Below are 12,922 nucleotides of genomic sequence, written 5' to 3'. Positions count from 1 at the left end.
TTTTTCAGGGTTTGAGCCTCTTAGTTCCAGTGAAGGGTGATGTTTATGCTACAGCACACAGAGACAGTTTAGACAATGATGCTGCTGCTGCATAAACTCAAACTATCTAATTAACCGTTGCTCCGCCTGTTTTCCCCATTTTGTATTCTAATATTTTACTCTAACGCTGTTTGCTGTCCGGTGTGGTCCAGAGGAGGATGGGTTCCCCTTTTGAGTCTTGGTTCCTCTCAGTGTTTCTTCCTTTTGCTCTTAGGGAGTTTTTCCTTGCCACTGTCACCACTGGCGACGCTCATGGGGGCTCAGATCTGGATTTTTCTGTAAAGCTGCTTTGTGACGACACCTGCTGTAAAAAGTGCTCTATAAATAAACTTTGACTTGACTTGACAATTATATGCTTCCAACTTTGTGGTAGCAGTTTGGGGAAGAGCCTTTCCTGTCATGTCCTGTCCCATCATGACTGAGCCCCTGTGCACAAAGTGAGGCCCATTAAGACCTGATTTGATAAGTGTGGTGTGGCCTACACAGAGCCCTGACCTCAGCCCCACTGAACACATTTGCAATGTCGATTGATAGCCAGGTCTTCTCGTCCAACATCAGTGTGAACATTTGACTTCATGGGCACAAATTCCCACAAACACACTCGAAAACCTTGTGGAAAACCTTCCCAGGAGAGTGAAGCCGCTATAGCCGCAAAAGGGGAGCCAACTCTGTAATAATGCCCCTGTTTTTGGAATGGGATGTCCAACAAGCCACTGTGTTATAGGACGTCTCCCAACAACGTACCCTTGAGAGCAAAAATTGTGGCTGCTGCTGTTTGCTTAAATGTTAGTAAATCGAGCAAAATATGTAAATAGATGCACTTGAGATATCCAGTACATGCTTTCTGTCTCATCGTCCCTCATTTTGTGCATCTTACCCTCAAATGCATATGAGAGGGAAATGCATTTTGCCATAACCTACACATTCACACTTGTGCAGCAGTTCTGTACATAAACAATTGGCACGAAGGCCTCTTGCCATCAGTGTGAATCTGTGTGTGACAGAAAAAGAGAGAGCACAAGTGTGTGTGTGTAATTATGAAAATGACCCGAGCTGTCTGAGCCTGGAGATCCATGAAGGATTTTGTGGCGTGTGCGCGGTCGTCTCGGCTGTTGTTGTAAGCACTCAGAGAAAATGACCAGTCAGGAGTCTTAAGTGATTTCCTCCAATTCACTGCAATCTCTTCAGAGCATAGTCTTAGCCGTAGTTGATATCTGTCGCCATATAACCTCCGTTGAATAAATCCATAAATATAATTTCATATTTGCCCGCAGTGTGCAGTGGCCAGGCCCATCCTCTGGGGTAAATGAGCTGATTTGCACATCGCCTACTCTCCATTTTAATCCACAGAATAAGGCTGCTCCAATCACTGTTTGTCCTTGTGATGTCAGTCTCAATGCTGCGCTGTCAGAGCGGATCTATGTGTGGAGGGCCTCACTGTGGAAAAGGAGAGCTGCTGGAGAAATAGAGCTTCATCCATATGTCGGAAATGTTCTGTGTATATGACGCACGGTATCTGACCTGTTAGACGACATTTGACTTTCCTAAGTTTATCGGTATCAGCAAATATGACACCAATCAGAACTTCATGTTTTTGTTAAGACGTTCCAACCCCAACATAATGTTCCTGAAGCTCCTGAATTTTGAGATGTGTATTTCGTTACATAGGCTGTGTGTAGGACTACAGTAATGCAATAGTAGGTTTAGGAAGCCGTTAGACTTAGCAGTTATGTTTGTATTGATATATTCAGACACTCACAAGCTTTGAAATGTTATGGATTTTTAAAATTGCCTAGACATGCTAGCTAGCTAAATGATTTCTCACATCATGATGCAATATGAATAAAATCTTCTGAGAGTATACAGTACAGAGGGCATTCAGAGCTGTTGTTTACTTATAGGTTGTGAGGTACATGAAATGAAAAATTATATTATTAACCAATAACATTTCAAATTAATGTTTCTGTTCCAGAAGTTAGGGATCGTTACCCATTCAGTTTGCATTTTTGCTCCAAAACTGGTTTAATTACACTCCCATACAAAAAATGGGCCAAAACGTTAAGGTTTTAATGGTCTAAACAACAAACCATTAAACAAACAGATAAAGTAACATTGTATGGAAAAGAAAGGTCAATATTGTTCCACTCAGCATTGATGGCTTTAAACAGTATGTGTTTAATGTGAGACAAAATATTCTCAAAAGGCTTTCGACGTGGACCATTATATTTTGGGCTTGACTCATTTATTATTAGTATTTTATTATTATTATTATTATTGTTTGCATAGGAATGTAGTTTCATCAAATTGGTTTAACCAAAAAGTAGACCACGAGTCAGGACACTACTTACCAGGTAGCAGAGTTGGACTGAGCCACGAGTTGGGACCCTTCTCACTGTGCTAGCAGAGTTGGACTGGGCCACAGGTCGGGACCCTTCTCACTGTGCTAGCAGAGTTGGACTGGGCCACGAGTCGGGACCCTTCTCACTGTGCTAGCAGAGTTGGACTGGGCCACGAGTCGGGACCCTTCTCACTGTGCTAGCAGAGTTGGACTGGGGCATGAGTCGGGACCCTTCTGACTGTGGTAGCAGAGTTGGACTGGGTAGGAGTCGGGACCCTTCTCACTGTGGTAGCAGAGTTGGACTGGGCCATGAGTCGGGACCCTTCTCACTGTGGTAGCAGAGTTGGACTGGGCCACGAGTCAGGACACTTCTCACTGTGGTAGCAGAGTTGGACTGGGGCATGAGTCGGGACCCTTCTCACTGTGGTAGCAGAGTTGGACTGGGGCATGAGTCGGGACCCTTCTGACTACAGGACATTTCACCACTAGGCTGTGAGTTTGGAGCTTGGTACCATGTGTACCGAATCTGACTGGGCCATGAGCCCGGGAACTGTTCATTGAAGTCTGGAGAGTCTTTCTCACTGCCAGCTGTTTTTGTGTGTGTATGTTTTGTTTGCTGTTATTTGTAATTGTGAAGCATCCTTGAGTTTGAGAAAAGCGCTATATAAGTTGATTATTATTATTAGTAGTAGTAGAATTCAATAACTTTGAATCTTCTTAACCGGTGAAAATTTGTATTATTAGAAAAAAAGTATCTGTAGAAATACAAATTCTTATTAAAAAGCTTAAAGATCTTTAAAGCCTCTATTTCACACTTGGACATGCAAAAAAGGGCAATTTCATCACCTGAGATGTTTTTTTCACTTGAGATTGGTGTAAAAAAATGAAATAAGTAAATGTTATGGTGTGAAAAATAGTGAGCTTTGTTTATAATATAAGCATTGAGCAAAATAAAGGGGTCAAAATGTGCAGAATAATTCAGTTTAAGTAGAATCAAATCACCATATCTTGGTTTCTAATAGGAACTGATGGTTGCTACCCAACTGTATAAATAATCCTGGCTCTTACTTGGCTCTTGCATTTCTCTTCTGTCCTTCAGGGCCTGGATCTGTTGACCCACCCGTGCTGTTTGAGATCCACTCCAGAAATGCCACAGTCTCCTGGTCTCCTCCCTCACGGCCAAACGGCATAGTGACCCATTATAACATCTACCAGAACAGCCAGCTGAGCGCCACTGTGCCTGGCAATAGCACCAGCCTCACCCTCTCAGGCCTGGAGCCCTACCAGAACTACTCCATCCAAGTGGAGGCCTGCACAGAGGCGGGTTGCACCCTGTCTTCCGACTCCCACACTATCCGGACCCCCCCGGCCCCTCCTGAAGGCGTGGTGGCTCCCCTGCTCTACTCAGACACGCCTACCTCTGTACTGCTGACCTGGGAACCACCGGTGCGGGCAAACGGGGTGCTGGACAACTACACAGTGGAAAGAAGAGCTGCCGGCACACAGCAGATCTCTACAGTGGGCACAGTGCTGCCCAACCACACGCTCACCTACCTGGACAGCTCAGCGGCTCTCAGCCCCTGGGGCAGTTATGAGTACCGAGTGGTGGCTAGCACCAAGCAGGGCGGCTCCAACAGCAGCCAGTGGGAAAGGGTGACCACCCGACCCTCAAGACCTGCCGGACTGCATCCACCTGACGTGTTGGTGTTGGGGCCAGAGTCAGTGCAGGTAGGATTTCCATTCATGTTTCACTAGAGATAATTACAGTTAGCTTTTTGGAGCATATCATGGGATTTGGCAGTCGTTCCTGTCAAACTGCACTTTAATTAAAAAGAGGGTTAGTAGAGGCTTTGAAGTGTTACCTGTCTAAGTGTACCTGTTTTGCCCCATTGTCAGGACAGGGAAGTTTTGAAAGAGTTGAAGGCGTATGTATCAATATTTAATTATTTATTTAAAAGTTTATTACTTTAACCAAAACATTTCATCAGTAAACCAGGAGGAATTGGCAATAACTTAATGACGGATGTGATCATCATGTCATACCTAAGTAAAATGAGCTAAAGCCTGAACACAGCCACACTGCCCCTTAACTTTCTCTAGTCCCTAGTCTTTCTTTGAAAGACTGATGCATAGAAGTTAGTGAAAGATATTAAAATAGCAAACAGCATTTTAATATTATATTTATTAGTTTTTGTTCAACAGAAGAATTCATCACACATGCATAACAGCAAAAAAGGGAGGGTAAAAGAAACACTCAGCTTATAAACACAAATGTTGATGCTGAGTAAAGCTTTACCCATGTTTCAAAAATAGCACAGTGAATTATACAAACTTGGTGGCAATATAATTATTTGGCAACCCAAGCAGTAAACCCAATGGATCCACCCTTACATCACAGTTCCTGTGAAATCTCCCTCCCAGAATTTTTGAATTTGAATTTTTGAAGTCCACAAACAATGAATGAGGCTACCTGTCTCTACTTTACATTTAGGACACCTAGGAGAATAATCACAGATATCCATGCCGAGATGTCTGTTGTTCTCTATCTGAGGCGATACGTTGGTGCGTCCGCCATGTTGGAGAGGTCAAGATCTGCTTGTGAACAGATTCACTTGTATTGAGAGACGAAGAGTCTCAGGATTAAATCAGCCACAACTTCCTTATTGCTCAACTGATTTTCACCAAATCTGTGTAGTTATAATCCGCAGACACAGATTAATCCAGACTGCACAGATCTGCTCTCTGTAGCTTTTATTACTTTAATAACTGATCGTGATAATTAGCCGTCCAGACCAGCAGGAAAGTATTCAGTCTGCACCTGACCATAAAAACACCAGCACAAGAAACACAATCAGACACATCAGCAAATCCATCAATTAGTGAATCACTTCTAATATTAATACATGTAAAAATAAAATAAACCCCCAAAACACAGTAAGAAGGACGGAGCTGAAGTCGGCTTCCTATTCGCCAGCTTCTTTTTCGAATTTTCCCGTTCCACCTTAAATGGTGCAGCAGTCACTTTCTGGTGCCTGGAGCTGCACCATTTAAGATGGAACGGAAAAATTCAAACAAGAAGCTGGCGAATGGAGATAAAATTTTTTTTTTACAACAACAACGATATGTATATGCAACCAGCCTTGCTTATTTGGTTTTTAACACTGTATGAAAATGGACAACAATGTGTGACATACCCAGAAATAATAGTCATGGTTGCCATACAGCATCAGACGCCACATAAGCAAGTCTATTAGAAGTCTTTGGACACCCAACATGTCTTAGCTGATCAGCCACATTTGGGATGAGGGGATAATTGTGTAAATTTGATTTTTCATTGGGCCGTCACTTTTAGAACACCACCCTCTTTGAAACGGTACGGTTATGTCTGAATTGAGTTTGTGTGGCTTTTTTACATTTCACAGCTCAACGCATTTATATTTCTATACTATTACACTGCCAGAGCTATTCGGGACATGCAAAGTGTTACGTTTTACAGTTAAAGTTGTGTCCATATACTTATGGTATGATAGTACTGTAGTGTATTCTCCTTGATGAAATATTTTTTAGAATTAAAAGGTTGTCAGTCAAGACCTGCGTGAGTTGAATTCAGTGTGGTTGCACTGGACTGCAGTCCTCTGGGACTTTGAGGTCACTGTGTGTGTGGGACACAGCGAAAGGAGAGAGAAAGAGGTTACAGTGACCCCTAATACTGTCCCCTTCCCCTGTCTGCCATGTATGTTGGTGTTTTTTTTTGCATGCTGTTCACCAATGAGGTGCAAATGAGGCACAAATGAGGCCTGTGAGGGGCTGTACTATCTTCTCCCCTTAATGCCTAACCTACAGAACGATGCAGCACCCATCATTATTTCCCTGACATCTTCACTCTCTCCATGGTCATCTATGGTTTTCAGGTCAACTTATAGCTTCTCCTTTTGGAGCATCCAATTATGTGAATGTGCCCTTGGTATGCTTTGCTAGGTTATATGTAATTCTCGCACTCACTATGTTCCCTTAGCTGTAAAGGTATACGCCAGTGTACACCTAATCTTTGTGTTGCTGGTGTAGCATACGGCTGATTGCATGGACAGGGATTGTCCCAATGCTTTTCCTGTACTTACAAAGGAGCAGACAACCATTTGACACAAAATGCTTATAATAGAAGCCATCATGTATAGTTTTGGTGTAGTTTTGATGCAAAGAAATCACTTTGAAATATTTTGCAATTTTATGCCGTTTGTTCATGTCCTGTTTGTTGTGTAACGGCCTTATTAGCTAATTCACAGAAGGTCCATACAGTTATGGATACACCTGTCTTGTCTGAAGATAGTTTTAGGATAAAATTTTGGCCTAAATAAATACATGACGGAGTGGTACATGCAGGGCATGGATTAAAAGGCAAATTAATACTCAAATAAAATGTATTTTTTCTGATTTACCCCTATTTTACCATCATCAGCATTACACGAAAAGTGAGTTGTATTGTTTACCTGCTGTGAGGAAGAATGCACATGGTTGCTGTAACGTTTGACCAGTAAGCAGATGCTCACGGATGTAAAACACAAAATAAGTTTTACTTGGGGATTCTGGCAAGTATAACGTCGTCAAAAATCAGGCGTGGGTCATTTCCAAAGTAAACAACAGAAGACACAAGGCGACCATAACCGACAAGGGAAAAAACAGAGCAAAGTCCAAAATACATGCGAATAGTCAAAACCGAAAATCCAAGAAACCAGTCAACAGTACAGAAGGGCAAATCCAAAAACAGAGTCAACGAGAAAAAGGGTAAGCAAACGGTCATACACGATAAATCACAACAGGAAGACCGCTCAGTCGTTTCACAATGGAAAGCAATACCTCGCAACGATCCTAACTGTAGCCCGGGCTAAAATACTAGCTAGGTAAGTCATATGACAGAAACCCACAGGTGAACATCATTAATACTCAGGCGAACTTGAGCGGTGATAGGCCTGATGACCTTTCCGGAGTCACATGAGTATGCAGAGGAATCTGGGAAGTGAAGTTAAGAGTCATGTGAGCAGGTGGAGGATTCTGGGAATTGTAGTTCATTGGTTGACTAGCCGAATGCGTGACAGTTGCAAACATGGCGGTTTATGCTGGATATATACTGGATGAAGGCACTTGATCTATGTGACGATCCATTGACTTCTTTGCTCCTTTTTGTTTTCAAAATGTCCTTGAAGTAAACATTTCGAAAAGCTATTACTGTGATTTCTCCCATTAGAAAGCGCCATGCTTATTTATATTATGGCTCTTAATAAAATTAAACAAAATATTTACAGAATATAAGGCTACAACTTCAAATGAAATGAACTGAGCATTCAGTTCAAACCAGAAGCTGTAAACATCCCTATGGAGTGAGTTATTGGTTACACCCGTTCAGAATCAGTACTCAGCAGCAGGAGACTCTAAAACAGGCAGGGCAGCAGGTATTTTTGGGGGGAACTGCCTGTTTAAAGTGCTAACATGACTGAAGCATTGAAGTTTCAGAAAATGGTCAATGATCACTGCAGATACAAGATCAGCCCTGGTTTTAGACTCAGTTGTAAAGAACGAAACCTGTGAGATATTCCTTGCAGACCTTGTGTTAGGATCACATGAACTGTATCATAATGCAAAAAGGTTCTGTTTGACAAACTTGTGCAAAACTGTGTGAGCAAACTGTAATTTACTGTAGAGCAGGTCCAGGCCAGGTCAAGACACCAGAACTAAATGATCCGATGAAAAACCATTGAAGGGTCAGGGATGAGGTGGGATAGGGGTATGACATCCATCCATCACATAAAGAGGAAGCTAAGGAGCCGCAGAAGAGAATTAACAGGACAGCCACATTTACAGTAAATCAGCAAATGTTTACTCGTTTGCTGTCTTTCTACAGTGCATCCCTGTAGTACAGCTAATAGGGTGATACATGCAAAGCTTACTTATGTTAATCGATGTAGCCTTTTATTTTGGTTGCAGAGGCAGCGCAAAGTTTAGTTTCAGTGGCTGCTGCAACTCATGTTGTCATCTTGCTCCGGGAGCTGATGCATTTGGGTAAGATAAGACAAGATAGTCCTTTATTAGTCCCACAGCGGGGAAACTCACAGTGTTACAGCAGCAAAGGGAGAGCAGGACACTCAAGAGAAGAGTAACAAGAAGAGAATTAACAAACGAGTAATTAACCTTTATTACTTAACAAGGTTTTTACAGTTTGTTACTTTATAGACAATATATATATAATACTAAAAGTAAAAAATAAGATAAACATATAAACTCTTTCCTTCACAATAATTAACAATATAAAGGATTATAAGTAAATAAGAGCAAAAATATTTACAAAATATCTTACCTGAATTTCACATAGAGTTTTGCACATGAGGTACTGGTTTATGTTACACATGGGATGGTGAGGAGTTAATGATATAAACATTACATATAGACAAGCAAAAAATCTTTACACTATAGAGATATTTTAAAAATATTCCACATGGAGTGTTGATTATATTGCACACAGTAAGTGGTGATGAATTCACTGTTAATGTTCTGTAGGTGTGTGAGGTCTAATGGGGGGTGGAGGAGGTTCTACTGGGAGCAGTCCTGGTTGTACAGTCTAACAGCAGCAGGAAGGAAGGACCTGCGATAGCCTCCTTCACACACTTGGGGTGAAGCAGCCGGTCACTGAAGGAGCTGCCCATTGCCGCCAGAGTCTCATGCATGATGATGGGCAATGTGTTCTCAAATGAGTTAGCATATTTGGGGTTAGCATGGGTATTTGATACTCACATTGAGCAGTCTGTCACGCAAGGATGTCAGTACCATCCAAGGTAGACAAAGCTGTACCTGCTGCACCAGGTGGGACGGTAAACCTGCAGTGTGAACATAGCCTTAGGGTGTAACTGCTGTTCCAGGTTTGTGTGTTGTCCATCAGAGTTGCCTATGTAGTACAGTTGCAGCAGATGGAGATTAGACTGAACGACTCTGGAATATTCCTTTAAATTAGGAAAAAGTGTTTCTGCAACTCTAAAGATGTGACTTAGGAAGCCTCTAAGCCTGGCTGATAGATTGTAAAGCCCTCTTTGAGCATTGAGAATTGAGGTTCAGTGACTGTGATTCACAAATAGTTTGCTCAAAAGCACAAGGTAGCTTTGCAGTGTTGTGGATGCTTTACAAACTGGATTCAAGGGACATTAATGTAAACAAACAGGCTTTTCAGCTTAGACACCAGTGTGTACAAATCCACCCACACAGCTCTCTCCCTGTCGCTCTCTCTCCCTGTCGCTCTCTCTCTGTCTCTCTTGCTCTCTCGCTCTCTCTCTCTCTCAGTGCCAGGAAACATGAACAAGAAATGCTTACCACTTCAAACAAAAGGCATCATTTGCATAAACTTGCGTGAATTATTCATTTCCCCTAACCCCGGGTTTAGTTTATTTTAATGCCATTATTATTTCATTAATTTGGGCGCTGCTACGTTTCTGCGTGTAACTGGATGAGAGTTCTTACATGTGTAAGAGCCCAAAACAGTTGTTCTCATTAGCATATGCTGGAGTGTATTTGTTCCTGTCGATTTGTTTGGCATCTTCATAGCCTTTATGCTCTCCTGTTTATTTAATAATCCTGATTATGTCATTAGTTGCAGGGTCCCAGCATCGTTCCTCGGCATGGTTTATTTGATCTTAAATGACCAATTTGAGAAGTACTTGCGCTTTGTTCGCAGTGCACTGAGGATTTCTTCGTGTTTTGCATGATCATCTTAAAACTTTTGGTTCAGATTTCAGTTTTTCTTGGTTGTTTAAAGCACAAGATTTCAACCTGCCCTGCATATGTTAACGTGTACCTTTCACTCAAGGGCTTGTAATTAGCTGATTAGTTGGATCAGGAGTGTTGGGAGAAGAGGAAACACTAAAATTTACAAGACACTGGGTACCATGAGTACCCACAATACTGTGATGGTAGCATGCTGACCACAATAGCAGGCACATCACTGGCATAGCTGTATATTTCCATTTTTTCCCTTCTTATTTTTCCATTAGAGCAGTTGGATCATTCTCCATTTGGAGGGGAAACTGTGTTGCAGGACTGAAAAAGATGCTTAAAATATCAGGCACAGCTTTAAAAGTCATTATGTACATTTACACAGCTGACCTAACATCACATAACACTTTTCCCTGATTTTTCTTTTTTTCATAGTTGCTCTGCATCTGTAAAACAGCTCATCACAAAGCCAGTTTTCAACATTTGAGAAACCATTTTTAATGTAAAACAATATGTTTAAGAGGTTTAACCTCGGAGTTTGTATAAAACAGATTCATGTTTACTTTTTATATCATTAATGTTATACTACATTTAAAAATATGTATTTTATTTTAAAAATTCATTTGTCATAGAGATTTTTGTCACTGGTGTGATCAGGACTTTTATTTTACATTTTAACTTAGTAATTTTAACTCTATTATAAACTGTTTCTTTGGGTCGAGGCTCATCAGAGAGTCCACACTCCCTCCCAATATGTCATTAATTTATTAATAATGTTGTTTATCGGGCAGCTCTTGACCTCTATGTGTCACCGATGTTTTGTGCTTTAATGGCTGGGTAATTAAAATCTTGTCAAAACAATAATGCCAAATATCGTTTTTATTACTGATTTTAAATAGTTCATAAGGTCACCTGACGACCAATGAGTCAGCCAATTTACAGAATCCTCAGATTTAACCAGAATGTCACTGGAGTCACCGTCACTGGTGTTACACCACATTCATACAACACCAGTGACTGAAAAAATTTGTTTGTAATTAAACTCTCCTTTCTGCATATACGATAATAAGAGATGTTAATGGACATAGTAGATTGTTTAGTTTTGGGATGAAAGAAATGGATTTTTTAAAAATGTGTCCACCTGAATTCCCACACCAAATGAGCCAGTTACATTACATAAAGTGCATTTTGAACCAGAAGATGCAACCACAACGTTTCCTCGTACAGTACGCTCATTGTCCCTTTTATCAGCTCCACTTACTATATAGGTGCACTTTGTAGTTCTACAGTTACAGACTGTAGTCCATCTGTTTCTCTGATACTTTGTTAGCCCCCTTTTACCCTGTTCTTCAGTGGTCAGGACCCCCATGGACCCTCACAGTGCAGGTACTATTTGGGTGGTGGATCATTCTCAGCACTGCAGTAACACTGACGTGGTGGTGGTGTGTTAGTGTGTGTTGTGCTGGTCTGAGTGGATCAGACACAGCAGTGCTGCTGGAGTTTTTAAACGCCTCAGTGTCACCTCAGTAAAAGGGGGCTAACAAAGTATCAGAGAAACAGATGGACTACAGTCTGTAACTGTAGAACTACAAAGTGCACCTATATAGTAAGTGGAGCTGATAAAATGGACAATGAGCGTAGAAACACGGATAATGGTCATAATGTTATGCCTGATCAGTGTATAATCTCCATAGAAAAGCAGTGCTAATTAAAGCGGAAATGCACTGGAGCAGCCGAACATAACCCTGATTTCACCATACAAAATTCCAAACGTCGACTAAAGGGGTATGAAGCTCTCCACTCTTGGGCTATCGCTGAGACCTGCGTTCTCTGGAGTGATGGAGCTCCACCTTTGGGATGAGCTGGAGTGGAGTTTGTGATCCAGAGCTGATCATTAAACATCAGTACTTGATCTCACTAATGCTCTTTAGACTGAAGACAATCAAATCTTCACAGCAGTGTTCCAACATCTAGAGTAAAGCCTTCCTAGAAGAGTAGAGGCTGTTACTGCAGCGGTGTGGGGACAAACTTTAGCTGATATGAAAGCCAGTAACTGCTTGTCCAGAGAACATATAGCATTAGCAAATGTGGATAAATCTGGGTTATAGTTTCTCATTCTAGTGTGTCATCAATCCAGCACACCCTTCACTTCTTCTCCCTTGATCAGGCATGTTCAATACATTTACTGCTTCCCCAAAATGCTGACGTACTTCCTCGCCTTTGAGAAAGCACGGCGCATGCATCGCTTTCCATGCAATTCCATTAGGATTTCATTATCACGCAGCGCCGGTTTAGCCCTGTTTTAAATGTAATGAAAGGAATATTCGGTTCCTGGGTCAAAGTCAGGGTGTCTTCACTCAATCGCACACGCCGTCATTTCCAGGAGCTCATTGATCTAAAAGCCTGCACTGATGCGCTCAGATAGAGGGCTGGAATCAGGCCCTGCTCAGCGGCTAAACGAGGTAAAGAGCTCTCAGTATAGGGCACTGATCAGTTAGCCTTAGAGTATTAAACAATAAATAGTGTTGATACACTGTTATTAAATGTTTATAGCATGTTATGACTAATACATGTGTGTGTGTGTGTGTGTGCTGTTTCACTACACTACTTTGTTTTACCCTTACAATAGATTTATTGTAATACATTTATTATATCTTAAGTGCTATTTAAAATATTGATTATGGCCTGACTGATATGTCAGTTGACATTACTGATATAAACGTTACTTGGTTTTAATGGTATGGACAAAAATATCCCCAGATATTTATTGGGAGCCTGGTTTATATCAGTATT

General features: G+C 41.4%; 1 protein-coding gene across 1 annotated transcript in view; it reads left to right on the top strand.

Annotated features, from left to right (window-relative positions):
* ush2a (Usher syndrome 2A (autosomal recessive, mild)) overlaps window positions 1-12,922 on the top strand; it is a 399,698-nt gene that overhangs the window by 222,780 nt on the left and 163,996 nt on the right. Inside the window, exon 40 of the mRNA XM_036594065.1 lies at window positions 3,477-4,105. Coding sequence (XP_036449958.1) covers window positions 3,477-4,105 — 629 coding nt within the window. The remainder of the gene's footprint in view (window positions 1-3,476; window positions 4,106-12,922) is intronic.

This window comes from Colossoma macropomum, unplaced genomic scaffold (assembly GCF_904425465.1).
Source record: "Colossoma macropomum unplaced genomic scaffold, Colossoma_macropomum, whole genome shotgun sequence".
In the NCBI taxonomy this organism is placed as follows: Eukaryota; Metazoa; Chordata; class Actinopteri; order Characiformes; family Serrasalmidae; genus Colossoma; species Colossoma macropomum.
Note: the sequence above shows the minus strand (reverse complement) of the source record. Positions and strands in the feature narration are given on the sequence as shown.